Here is a 14,458-nt window from a genome sequence, read left to right as displayed (position 1 = left end):
TGGCCCTGCACTTCTGAGTGTGGCCCCTTGTATCATGACATGTGTGTAAACACATGGCAAGTGCATGGTAAAAACGGTCATTGTATTTATCTGTCCTGCACTGTTGCTATTTTTTAATGTATTTTATTTCTTCATTATATGAATTATTTTTGTGCGCTCTTTGACAGTTCAGGATATGCAACTGCCTCTTTCCAGCCTATGGGATAAATTTTTAGGGTCAGGTCCTTAATTCAATAACAGTGATATCAGCAGCCTCACGCTAGAGTTTCATGTGTAAATTCAATCAGAACCGGGCTCTATTAACTCACCCTTACCAAAAGCTTCCAGTGATATTCTCTGACACCCAAGAAACCCTCCAAGAGAAGCTGAAGTGCTTTGCCAATGTTGATGGAATGCAGAGGCTTCGATCATACCTACAGGTTCTCTTTATCCTCGCAGGACCTGCATCCTCTGCCCATGCAACTGTCTGTAGATATTTGGAAAATTTCAAGCTAACACTGACAGTTATTTCAGCTGGGTAGCGGAGGAGCTGGCATCACAAATGGTCAATACTTTAAACACTGGTATTGCACTTATACCCACTTGAGTGTACAAAAAGAACAGGAGTACATGTGGCACCTTAGAGACTAAGGGCTTGGCTACACTTGCAGATATGCAGCGCTGGGAGTTACAGCTGTAGGGAAAGTGCTGGAGTGTGGCCACACTGACAGCTACCAGCGCTGCAGTGTGGCCACATTTGCAGCATTTGCAGTGGTGTTGGGAGTGGTGCATTATGGGCAGCTATCCCAGCGTTCAAGTGGCTGCAACGTGCTTTTCAAAAGAGGGGGGTGGGGTGGAGTGTGACAGGGAGCGTGGGGGAGAGAGAGAGAGAGTGGATTTTTGGAGCCGACACTGTGTCAGCTCCCTCCCTTGCAAATTCTGACCATTTCCCCGACCCCTCATTCACTCTTAAATGCAAATAGTCTTCAGACCAGATAAGCAGCTGCTCCGACGGACTCCCTTTCCCCCCATCTCCCCGCCCCCCCCCCCGCCGTGCTATTTCTCTCCTGAAGCAAACACTAGGCTGTGGACATTCATCCCCCTGCCTGCCTCATTCACAGCAAACTGGAGCTGTGTTTGTTTTTTAGATAAGCAGCTCCGGGAGCCCCGAGTTCACAACAAAACAAAGAGAGTTCTTTAGTTAAAAGCATTATGGGAAAATTCCGGAGGTCAGTTACAGCGTAGTAAGATTAATCACTGTTTACACTGGCACTCCAGCGCTGCATCACCAGCGCTGCAGTCGTTATTCCCCAGGCAGAGGTGGAGTACAGCCAGCGCTGTAGCCAGGGAGATGCAGCGCTGTATGTGCCTTGCAAGTGTGGACGGTGAGAGAGTTGCGGCGCTGTAAAGCCACCACCAGCGCTGCAACTCTCCAGTGTAGCCAAGCCCTAACACATTTATTTGAGCATAAGCTTTCGTTACTGCATGTAATTGGGGACTCGGGTCAATTACATACAGCTACTATACCACTCCCCTTTCCTGCACCTCAGCTAAACTCTTTCCTGAAGCACAGACCAGCAGTCCTGGTCAATCATGACTTTTTGAAAAGTCTTGCACAAGCTTTGCATAGTTATTGAGTGCATGACTCTGAATATAAATGTTAGAAACCGCTTCTAGTCAGTTACCAGGAGACAGTACCACACAGATGTCCACCGAACAGGGGCAGCTCCAGACCCCAGCACGCCAAGCGCGTGCTTGGGGCGGCATGCCACGGGCGTTGCTTTGCCGGTCCCGGGAGGGCGGCAGGTGGCTCCGGTGGACCTCCCGCAGGCGTGCCTGCGGAGGATCCACTGGTCCCGCGGCTCCGGTGGACCATCCACAGGCACGTCCGCGGGACTGGCGACCGACAGAGCGCCCCCCACGGCGTGCCGCCGTGCTTGGAGCGGCGAAATGGCTAGACCCGCCCCAGCCACCGAACAAAGAGTTAATAGCACAAACCCATTGCAAACAGTTCTGAAACACTTTCTAGAGCCAAAGCCATTAAGCAGTAAAGTTATCCCTGCTCCTTCCTGCAGAAATTCTAACAACTCTGCTGCTGGCTTTCAATATACAGGCATGGCATGAAAGTTCTGTTTATAATATTTGTATTACAATGAATAGTTTTGGCCTAACATTTACACATCTGTACCTTAGTACACACATGTAAACCACAGATGCTGAACCCTCTCGGACCTACTAAGGAAGCACAGTTGACCCACAGTGTGCAGTAACCAGAGCCCAGTCTGAGGGTGGGAGAATGGAGGGATTCCACCCCATGAGCGGGAAGGCTACAAGGCCTGACATTTGGCACTCAGAGACCAGAGAGGGGGAAGAGATGCCAGTAGCCCTGTAACTATAGTAACTATAGAGCAAAAATATGCCCTCTCGGACCTGTTACCACAAAGCAGTGCAGCTCTGAATTCCTGCCTTCACAATCAAGCCAGAGAATAAAAGCTTTGAAAATGCATTTGCTGATTATATTTCCAGGAGCAAATAAACCAGACTAGATTTGAGAACTTGTCACTGATATTCCGTGGGGTCTCATCTCTCTCAGCCCCTTGCAGGATTGGGCCCAGAGCACATGGCACCTGTAGAAATGGGACCCCCTTGAGAAATCCTGACTTGGGGCATCAGTGTTTTAACACTGCAAGCTCAGGTTTCTGTGTAACTTGAATAACCCCCTGAGCACCTTGCTGCCTGTCCTCCTGCCCCTGTTACAGAGTCACTCTGACAGCCCAGCTGAGTTTGCTGTGGTGGCACAGAACATTTTCAGATTTAAACAGCTCGCAGCCTTTACCCTTCACTTCACATTGTAAAGAGAGTGAAACCTGCCAACGTACCCAATTCCTGGTAGAAGGGGAGCAGCTGACACCAGAGGTTTTCACCCCAAAGGACAAGGAGTCACTGAAGAGGTAGCACAGGCAGCAGGCAGTGTCTGTTCAGACAGGGAGGCAACTGTGTTTATGAAGCATGTCTGCACATTCCCTTGGGGGCCACTTGGCCATCAGGGAACCTCAGCTGCTTGGCTTTGTGTGCACCAGCTTTAACCCCCGTTATGGCCAATGGCAAACTGCAGGAGGCCAAATCACAGGGGACGTGGGGTCTTGCTACTTAATTGGACTGCAGCGCCAGCCCTGCTGCAGGCTCTATTCCTGGAATCCGGGCTTGTCATCACTGTTCATATGCTGCTGATTAGTCACATGGCTCCCTCGAGGGCAGATGAGTGGTAATGATGATGCCATCACAGCTGTGATCTTGCTGAAATAAAATAAAATAGAATAATAATATGGGGCCTGATTACTCCCTGGCAGCCACCTTTCTTGCATTACAAACACATGGACATTTCCTTTGGATCCTTCCAGTAGGGAAGGACCCTTCCCTTCTCCATGAGGAACAAGGAAGAAGGAGGAGGATTTCAGAGGGGAGTGTGGGAGTGACACGGGGACGCCAGGAGTTTCCACACAGTCACCAGACCGGTGTTTGCAGCCATTGCAAACAATGGAGGAACAGACACAGGAGCATCATCTTAGATGGTCTGGCTGGCAGGGAATAGTCTGAAGGCAAAGGTCAGCTTCACACCTTGACCCCGTAACACACTGAGCACAGAGCACTACGGTGACTGGGCCTAGGCTCACACGGGGTTCAGCACAAGCTGCTTCCACAAAAAGGGGCAAACAGACGGGAAGATGCTCAGAGACACAGGGACAGAAGGCTGGGTTGAAGCAGGGCTGTAGCCATGGGTGGGCCGGGGGTGGAGGACGGGGGGCACCCACTGAGCATCCAAGCCCAATCCAGCAGCTGGGACTCCTGACTGCAGCTTGGTGCCCAGCTGTGTCCCTCTCCTGCCGGTCCGGAGCGCTGATTCCCTGGTCTCTTACCCCAGATGGGGGTGTGCCTCGTGGGGGCGGGTTTAGGCCAGTAGTGGATTAGCCACTGGTCCTGGGCCAACGGTGTCACCCTGCTCCGTTCAGCCCACCTGCCACTCCTGCGGTGAAGCGAGGTCCGGATGCGGAGGTTTACCCCTCTCCCCCTATCCAGTAGCCGGAGAACAGGCCGGGGCACTGGAATAGCACTGAGTGTAGAATAGGAGTGGGGCAAGCCCAGCATCTCAGAACTGCTGGGTGGTGAAGCGGAATAAGCCCCCACCCTCTGACCGCATGCTCTGACCCCACTCCCCGGCAGGAGAGATGTGTGCAAAGAGGGAGAGGGAACCTCAGTTTCCAGGTTGAGCCAGGGCCACACAAAAGTCTAATCTGCCCCTGTAGGGGGCGTTGGGGCTCCTGAAAGCTCGGCCCACCCAGTTTTTCTGTTCTAGCCACAACACTGGTCCCAAGAGCCCCTTGGCTTCCCAGAAGAATGTAAATTGGGTCATTTCTGCTTCTCTATCTCCAGAGCAAAGACTGAGTGATTTAGCTTGTAGTGAGATATGAGCAGCACCAGATTAATTCTTCTGATGGCCCAGGGTATTAGAATTTGTGGCCCCCCCTAGGCTCTAGGGTGGGGACAAATATGAGGGGTTCAGAGTGCAGGAGGGGGCTGCGGGTTGAGGCAGGAGGGTGGGTGCAGGAGAGGGTGAGGGCTCCAACTGTGGGTGCGGGCTCTGGGGTGGGTCTGAAGATGAGGCGTTTGGAGTGCAGGAGGGGGCTCAGGGAAGGAGGTTACTTTACTGTGCCCCTCTCCTAACTCCATTCACTGTGGTCATCCTTGGTCAAAGAGGACACAGAGTTGAGAGGTGCATATGTCTGAGTTCACCTCCCACCTGGGGAAGAAGGCACCTTGCTTGATCTGACATCTGAGCACTTGCTTTGGCTGGCCATCCCACCAGACTCAGCTCCTCTCCACTGTCTGACTGTTAATCCGCTTCTGCTGCCACCAGTATCTCTGTTTTGACCCTTAGGAAAAGGCCATACATCCTGGAGAGGACACCTATCCCCACTCCTATTACCCTCACAGGAATCTGGCATTCGAACTCCTGGCTTGACGTGATACTGTCAGCTCAGGGTGACCCCCTCATTTGGGGCAGGTTAAGCACAGTTCTGCTCCCCTTTAGTCATACAATAAAAACAATAACATTGACAACATTTCACCCCCAATGCATTCAGTACTACAGTGATTTGTAACCCAACACTAACCAAAGTTGATCACTTTGAGCATCACCACTCTATCTGCTGGATACCTAGGCAGAGTAAGTGTGTTTATGGAAATAAAGTTTGCTCCTGAAATCTCTGTCCCTCTTGGATAGCTCTCAGGGGAGAACTCACTCAGACCCTGCTTACACAGGCTTATTAAAAGGATGATATGCCTGGGTCTCCTGCCATAGGAATTGTTCTGGGGTTCCTGTTTAATGATGTCACAGGAGTTTAATTCCCTGAGTTCCTGGTAATCACAACATGCTGAGCTGCCAGCTGCTCCCTCCCCTGCCACTAGCCCCAGAGAGGAACAATGGTTCGGTGCCAGGCTCACACAGCTTTCAGCAAAGGCTCCTTGCACAAGAAACAGGTAAAGAGATGGGAACATGCTCTCAGAGACACAGGAAAACTAGAATGGGTCCCAAGAGCTCCTTGGCTTTCCAAAAATATGTAACTTGGAAATGTAACTTTTCCTCTTGAAAAAGACACAACTAAGGGGAGATATGATTGAGGTCTATAAAATCATGTCTGGTGAAGAGAAAGTAGATAAGGAAGTGGTGTTTACTATTTCTCATAACACAAAAACTAGGGGCCTTGAAATGAAATTAATAGGCAACAGGTTTAAAACAAAAAAAAAGGAAGTATTTCTTCACACAATGCACAGTCAACCTGTGGAACTCTTTGCCAGAGGATGTTGTGAAGGCCAAGACATAACAAGGTTAAAAAAAGACCTACATACACACATGGAGGATAGATCCATCAATGGCTATTAGCCACGATGAGAAGGTGTTGTGTCCCTAGCCTCTGTTTCCCAGAAGCTGGGAATTAGCAACAGGAAGCTGCTGTCCCCTGCCTCCCAACTAGAGACGTATCACTGCAAACAACAGCAAGCTCCTTCTGAAGCTGCAGGGGGTTTTACCTGCAAGCAAGCGCAGGGCCGCGCAAAGCCACCTGCACCCCCCACCAAACGGGACCTGCCCCAGGTCAGCGCCCCACACCCCAGCCCCCTACCCCAACCTGAAGTGCCCTTGAGCACTCTTACTCCTGTCCAGGCCCCACACCCCAACCCCCAGCCTGCTCCTGAACCCAAACTCCCTCCCAGACCCCCAGACCAACCTCCTACCCTGAGCCCTCTCCTGCACTCCAAACACCTCATCCTCAGACCCACCCTAGAGCCCACACTCACAGTTGGAGCCCTCACCCTCTCCTGCACCCACCCTCCTGCCTCAACCCGCAGCCCCTTTCTGCACTGTGAACTCCTCATCTTTGTCCCCACCCTGGAGCCTAGGAGGCCCCACAAATTCTAATAGCCCTGGGCCCAAGAAGAGTTAATCTGGCCCTGCTCACATATCACTACAAGCTAAGTTAGACAGGCTTTGCTCTGGAGATAGAGGAACAGCTTTCAGGAGCCCCACTTCCTGAGGCAGATTAGAGTGTTGTGTGGCCTTGGCTCAGCCAGGAAAACTGAGGTTCCCTCTCCATCACTTCTAGAGCCCTCCTCCTGCTGAGGAAATGGGGTCAAGGGCGAAGGGCTTTGCACCCGTCTCTCCTGCCGGGGAGTGGGGTCAGGGCACGCGGTCAGGGGGTGGAGGCTTATTCTGCTTCGCCACCCAGCGATTCTGAGATGCTGGGCTTACCCCACTCCTATTCTACACTCAGTGCTATTCCAGTGCCCCGGCCCGTTCTCCGGCTACTGGGTGGGGAGAGAGCGGTAAACCCCCGCACCTGGACCTTGCTTCACCGCAGGAGCGGCAGGTTCGTGGAACTGAGCAGGGTGACACCATTGGCCAAGGACTACTGGCCCAAACCCACCCACACGAGGCACTCTCCCATCTGAGGCAACCCTGCACCCTGGGTTTATAATGCAGGAAAGGGGGCTGCCAGGAAATAATCATGCCCCATATTATTACTCTATTTTATTTTATTTCAGCAAGATCACAGCGGCGATGGCATCATCATTACCACTCAACTGCCCTCGAAGTAGCCATGTGACTAATCAGAACCATTTGAACAGTGATGACAAGCCCGGATTCTAGGAATAGAGCCTGCAGCAGGGCTGGCGCTGCAGTCCAATTAGGTAGCATCACCCCATGTCCCCTGTGATTTGGCCTCCTGCAGTTTGCCATTGGCCGTGACGGGTGTTAAAGCTGGTGCACAGGCAGCCAAGCAGCTGAGATTCCCTGAGGGTAAGTGGCCTCCAAGTAAATGTGCAGACAGGCTTCATAAAGACAGTCGCCTCCCTGTCTGAACAGATACTGCCTGCTGCCTGTGCAACCTGTCTGACGGGGGAAAACCACTGGTGTCATCGGCTCCCCTTCAAGCAGGAATTGGGTATGTTGGCAGGTTTCACTCTCTTTACAATGTGAAGTGAAGGGTAAAGGCTGCGAGCTGTTTAAATTTGAAGATGTTCTGTGCCACCGCAGCGAACTCGGCTGGGCTTTCAGAGTGACCGAGTAACGGGCAGGTGGACAGGCAGCACTAGGTAGATTGGGAACCCCTCCCCTGCATGCGCCCAAGGTGTTCAGTGGGTTATTCAAGTTACACAGAAACCGGAGCTTGGAGTGTTACCACTCTGATGCCCCAAGTCAGGGTTTCTCAAGGGGTCCCATTTCTACAGGTGCTGTGTGCTCTGGGGCCGGTTCTGCCAGGGGCTGAGTGACAGGAGACCCCAAAGAATTTCAGTGACTAGTTCCCAAATCTATTCGGGTTTATTTGCTCCCGGAAATTTAATCAGCAAATGCATTTTCAAGGATTTTATTCTCTGGCTTGATTGTGAAGGCAGGAATTCAGAGCTGCCTCGCTTTGTGGTAACAGGTCCGAGAGGGAATATTTTTTCTCTATAATTACTCCAGTTAGTGGGATACTGGAATCTCTTCCCCCTCTCTGGTCTCTGAGTGCCAAATGTCAGGCCTTGTAGCCTTTCTGCTCATGAGATGAAATCCCTCCATTCTCCCACCCTCAGACTGGGCTCTGGGCTACAGCCCATTGTGGGTCAACTGTGCTTGCCGAGGAGATCTGAGTGGGTTCAGCACCTGTGGCTGAGATGTGTGTACTAAGGTACAAATGTGTAAATGTTATGCCAAAACTATTCAATGTAATACAAATATTGCAAACAGAACACATGAAAGTCTGGCGGGTGGCTGTTGATATCACCCTTATTGAATTAAAAACCTCACCCTAGAAATGTATCCCATATGCTGGAAAGAGGCAGCTGCATAACCTGGACTGTCAGGAGTGCAGAAAAAAACTGTTCATATAATGAAGCTATAAAAGACATTTAAAAATAGCTTCAGTGCAGGACACATGAATACAATGACCATTTTCACCATAAACTTGCCATATATTTACACACATGTCATGATACAAGAGTCCACACTCCGAAGTGCAGGGCCAGAAAGGGTGTCTGTGTGAAGGGTGTAGCAGGGTTGAAAAGAGAACTGCATAAATATATGGGCGATGGATCACTTGACGATGACCTGTTCTGTTCGTTCCCTGTGGGGCACCTGGCAGAAGCCACTGTCAAAGACAGGATGCTGGGCTAGATGGACCTTTCGTCTCACCCAGTATGGCCACTATTATGTTTGTATGTTCTAAGGTCACAATGGTAAAATCATACAGTGCTCAAGCAGGCTGTGGAAATCACAGCCACAAGATATCAATGGGGCCAAGAGCTTAGCAGGATTCAAAGAGGGACTGAATAACCAGAAAATCCTATTACAGTAGAGAGAATTGTTTTAAAAAAAATTTGGAGAGGGTCTAAACCTTCCTGATTTACACCACAAAATATGTCTAACTAGTGGGTGTCAGGAGGAAACTTTCCGTGGAGAAGGTTATCTCATAGTTGCCTATTTCAGAGCTTCTTCCACCTTCCTCTGAAGTATCTGGAGTAGATGGAGTGCAAGTCTGATCCAGTTTGACTAATCAGGACCATGTAAATCCAACAGCATTTTTTTGCTTATCTACCTTGAGCTCTGGGAGTCTGTAGACCTGCACTGAGAGCAGAATGATTTCTTGCTAAATATCATCTAATCTCTCTCTCTCTCTTTTTTTTTTTTTTAGTAAGGACATTTCAGAACTTCTTGGACCTCTGCAGTACATTATGTCAGCTATCAATGACACCAAATTAAAATCTGTAATATTCCTTCTCACCGGGCTACCGAGTCATGGAGGCACTCATCTCTGGATTTCTATCCCCTTCTGCTTCATGTATGTTATTTCAATAATAGGAAATTCAGTCATTCTGTTCATTGTAAAGACAGATCCAAGCCTCCATGAGCCCATGTACATTTTCCTTTCTATGCTGGCCATCACAGACCTTGGCATATCGATAACCACCATACCGACGATACTGGGCATATACTTGTTTAACTCTAGGGAGATCAGCCTCGACGCCTGTTTAGCCCAGCTCTTCTTCATCCACTTGCTTCAATACTTTGAATCCTCTGTGCTCTTGTTGATGGCCTTTGACCGCTTCATTGCCATCCATAACCCGCTCAGATATGCTTCCATCTTAACCCTGCCAAGAATAGCCAAGATGGGACTGGTGGCTGTGCTAAGAGCGATGGTCTTAATACTTCCACTTCCCTTTCTCCTGAAACGGTTCCAATACTGTCATGCCAATGTCCTCTCCCATTCCTACTGTGTGCACCAGGAGGTCATGAACATGGCTTGTTCCGATATCACAGTCACCAGTATCTATGGATTGTTTACTAAACTCTTCCAGATGGGGTTGGACTCGCTGCTCATCTTGCTCTCTTATGTGATGATCCTCAAAACAGTGCTGAGCATTGCATCCTACAAGGAGCGCCTGAGGGCCCTGAACACCTGCGTTTCCCACCTCTGTGCCCTCCTGGTCTTCTACACACCAGAGATCAGTTTGTCTGTGATACACAGATTTGGGAAGGGCTCTTCTCCCTTACTTCAGATTCTCCTGGGATACATGTCCCTGCTTCTCCCGCCACTGATGAACCCAATTGTGTACAGCGTGAAAAGCAAACACCTTCGTGTGAGGATAATCAGGGTGTTTATCAAGTGAAGGGCCAGTTCAGCACCTGGCTCCATTGACATGGGAGATGAAAAACATTGGCCACCTCTTCCATACTGGACCGTTACATCTGAGATGACATGAGTTACTGATATTCACTCTGCAGAGAGGTTCAGACATGGTCTAAGGCTGGTGAGGGCGGACAGGGCACTGGGGGATGGAGACAAAGGCAGGCAGCAGCATTTACAAAGTGACTGTGTTTGCGGAGAGCCGGGCAATTGGTAGGATGTTGGCTCATAAAGAGCGGTATTAGTAGCCTCTCCGACCTCACAATTCCTGTCGATAATCAATAAAGAGAAGGGATATGGATGCTGTTTCCCATTACACCTGACCTGTCATTGTCTCGTCTTTGGCTAAACACCCAAGATCCATGAAAACAGCTGCAGAGCTGTTCTGCTGTCACAGTTCTGGCCCCTCCTGAGTGCTCTGGGTTCAGCATGACCCATGGGTGCTACACCAGCTGGGGACAGGGGCTATTCAAGGGCCACAGACACCCACCCTTCTCCTACGCCCTCAGCCAGGTGCTTGTGTCTGAGTGGTGTCAGAAACATGATTAACACAGGTGCGCCAGGAGAAACCATTCAGGCAATCCCTCAGTTAATGGCTTTGCACACAGCACACCTGCTCAGTCCACTCCCCGCTGAGGCAGGGCAGAACTGCATGTGTGAGGAACGGTCTGACACACAGGAGTCCTGGTAAGAGACTCAGGCCAAGGTTTCCTCCACTTCTGCTCCATTTGTGCTGCCCCAGCAATGCAAAACAGAGGAAACTGGCCACAGCTCAGGCCCAATGAGCTCCTATCCCAGCCCAGCCCATTCAGTGTAGGGTGAGCACCTTTTCAACAGGCAAAAGCGGGACACAGGCCAGGAGCCCTGTTCCCTCGGTGACCCCACCTCCTGCCCCTCTGCTTCCCCCTTGAGACCCCACTCCCTGCTCCTCCTCTTCCACTCAGACTCCATCCCCTGTTCAAGCCAGAAGCCAGAGCTGGGCCATAGAAAGAGCTGATCAGGGAGCCAGAGCCTCTGTGAGGAGCCTCCAGCTGCCCTGGGCAGGGGACTGGTGGGACAAGAAAATGTGCCAGCCTATGTCTCTGCCCCTCAGGACACATCCCCAGAGAAGGTGGAGAGTCTGGGAACCCCCCCAGCAGCCTGGGCTCCTGGGGTAACTGTAGCCGTTCTTTTGTGGGTCACAACTGTAGATACCAAATTCAGGACAAACTGCTGAGAAATAGGGCAGACAGACCCCAAAACTCATGGTTATTCTCCCAGGAGCTGTACGGAAGCAGGAATACAAAGTAAACTTCTGTTTCACCACACTGGGTAACAAGAAGTCATAAAAGCAGTTTCCTTAGATATTCCCATCCTTATATCCCCATCAAGAACACTAGATGGAAAGATGTGTGGGTCTTTAGAACCAATTTAATGTAAGAACAGGTTCATTTCATCCCAAAGGACCAGCAGCACAGACAGGTCAAAATATAACTGAGATCTAACCCAAAAATCACACTGATGCCAATGCTTTGCTAGCTATAATCTAAAGCTTGATTTACAAAAAAAAAAAAAAAAGATGAGACTTATAGTTGGTTAAAGGAGTCAGTAACGAGGCCTTTGCTTGCCCTCGCACAAATCAGTCAGAGATCTCCTCCAAGTGCAATCACCAGCACTTCTTTTATTACCAGTGTCAGCTCCCACCACCTTCTAGTTCCAGACAGATGCAAACCAGCAGCCTGGGGGACAGTTAGCTTCTCCAGCCAGTGGGGACGCACAGCCTGTGGCTCCTCCCTTCCCTTCCCTTGCTCTTCACCACTTCCCCCCTCCCCACTGCCTTCCTGCCAGCTTTATATAGCCCCCTGGCCAATAAGGCCCGCAGGTGCTTCTGTTTCACCAGTCAGTCATGGCATACCCAGCCAGCCCCAATTAATACTTCTTAATTGGAGCTGGGCTAACTGGCTCCGGGCCTCCTGGCCAGCAACCTGTTACAGAGTCAAATATGTACAATAAATGAAAATTTCTTCTTTCAGATTTGTAGCAGTGATGAAATAAGCGGCTGGCTTGATAAGTCTCTGGTTGCTTAAAAATGATTGGAAGGACCTCAGGGCATTGGTTAGATGCTCCCATTAGTATAAATTCATAGTTCTGAGGCTTGAGCAGGAAAGAAGCAAAATGGAGGAGTTTCCTTTTACAGGGAAACCCCATTGTTTCACATAAAACTCTCAGCACAGCTAGTGGAAAATTGCAGCTGACAAGTTGGGGTTTAGAATCACATGGCCAATCACATCTCCATCATAACTTTGCTTAGTCACAGCAGGAAATCGTTACCTATACCCGGAGAGTACAATTGAGGGACAGTCTATCCAGTGCAGATGGGTGTCACCCATGGTCCATTGTCAGTTAAGTGTTTCTTGATGAGCCCCTTAATTTGAATAGTCCCTCCAAGATTTGCAGGCTAACAACTTTGTGGGTGTTACCCCAGGAGCAAATATCTGAAATCCAGGTATAGAGACAATAGTCCTGCCTTCAAATACAAAACTGATACATGCATAGAGATAGCACAGCCATAACCGGCAAATCAGAACCTTTTCATAGACATCTTACATGCCACATTTTGTACAAGTGTGTTGCAAATATATAACAGTGGTGGTGAAAGTGATCTATGTGGTCATATTTTAATCATAAAACATCACAGTAGCTCTTACCACGGCCTGGCTCTGGCGTGGCCAGGAGGCGGAGCCTCAGGGGAAGTGGAGCAGCAGGGGCAGGGCCTAGTGATAAGAGATGTGGGTGAGGGGCTCATGGGAAAAGGGGTTGCAGCAAGTCTGAAGCAATGCAGACACCAGCAACAAGGGTGACAGACTGGTCAAGTTGGAGGGTAGGAGACCTTGTGTGTTGGAGAAGACTGAATAAATGTGACCCCTCAAAGGGAGCTCTTGTTTTAAATATTCCAGCCTGAGAGTAAGTCATTGAAAGGACCCTTGAGGGAAGAGCAGGGCGCCTGCGGGGCCACCTCAAGCCCCCAGGGGAAACTCTGCGGTTGCCCTGATCCGCACGGACATGGCCAGAGTGTGCTGTGCAATGGGAAGCTGTTAAAGTCAGGCAGAGGTTAGCCCAGTGCCCAGGCTGCTCTAAACTCCGCTGTGGCAAGGGGAGAACAGGCCAGAGAATCAAACCTCCCTAACTGGCTCTTTGCCATCCCTGCTCTCTGCAGCATGGCCGGGAGGGGGAGCTCTGCAGGAGCAGCAGAGATGTAGTGCCCATCTTTAAAAAAGGGAAGAAGGAAGATCCAGGGAACTACAGGCCAGTCAACTCCACCAGAGAGGTCCTTTGGGGCCATCTGCCTGTCCCAAGTCAGGGTAAAGGAGGAGGGTTGGAGGATTACCATCGACACATGGAACGTGAGGACCATGTACGAGTCAGGAAAGACGGCGCAGGTTGCAGCAGAGATGAGGAGCAACAACCTGACCCTACCCTACAAAGACTACTTTTACAACAGACTCCAGAAAATATTAGAGACTCTCCCAGACAAAGACATTACCATCCTTATGGGAGACTTTAATGCCAAAATTGGACCTGATAACACAGGATACGAACAAGTCATGGGGACCCATGCTCTGGGAGAGATGAGTGAGAATGGAGAGAGATTTGTGGATCTGTGTGCACTTAACAACCTGGTCATAGGAGGCAGCATCTTTCCTCACAAGCGGATCCACAAGAGTACCTGGGTATCGCCAGCAGGCATGACAGAAAACCAGATCGACCATGTCTGCATTAGCAAGAAGTTCAGAAGATCCTTGCAGGACGTTAGAGTTAGAAGAGGAGCAGACGTGGCGTCCGACCATCACTTAGTGGTGGCCAGATTGAAGCTGAAGCTGAAGAAGAACTGGATAGACGTGTCAGACAGAAGAGCGAAGTACAACGTCAACCTTCTGAAGGACCATAAGACCAAGGAAGATTTTGGATTGATGCTGAAGAATAAGTTTTCAGTACTACAGGATCGGTCTGAGGAAGAGGAAGACAGTGTACTCAACAGATGGCAGAAAGTGAGAGACACGCTTAGGTCAGCATGCCAGGAAGTGCTTGGAATTAAGAAACACCAGCAGAAAGAGTGGATCACAGCAGAGTCCTTGACTAAGATAGAAGACAGAAAGAAGAAGAAGGCAGCAGTCAACAACAGCAGGACTAGAGCAGCAAAGGCCAAAGCTCAAAAAGAGTATGCTGAAGCCCACAGAGCAGTGAAGAGGAATATTAGGAAGGATAAGAGAGATTATGTG

The 14,458-nt window shown here is 50.0% G+C and overlaps 1 protein-coding gene across 1 annotated transcript; it reads left to right on the top strand.

Annotated features, from left to right (window-relative positions):
* The first annotated feature begins 7,380 nt into the window (after positions 1–7,380).
* Positions 7,381–10,182, top strand: LOC120388427 (olfactory receptor 51G2-like). Its single transcript, XM_039510252.1, has 2 exons — positions 7,381–7,478; positions 9,207–10,182. Exon 2 carries the CDS (start codon positions 9,247–9,249, stop codon positions 10,180–10,182), a length of 936 nt encoding a protein of 311 aa, XP_039366186.1. The 5' UTR covers positions 7,381–7,478; positions 9,207–9,246.
* Positions 10,183–14,458: the final 4,276 nt, after the last annotated feature.

The sequence above is a fragment of the Mauremys reevesii genome, linkage group 1, assembly GCF_016161935.1.
Source record: "Mauremys reevesii isolate NIE-2019 linkage group 1, ASM1616193v1, whole genome shotgun sequence".
NCBI lineage: Eukaryota > Metazoa > Chordata > Testudines > Geoemydidae > Mauremys > Mauremys reevesii.
This window is presented reverse-complemented; position numbering and strand designations above follow the sequence as displayed.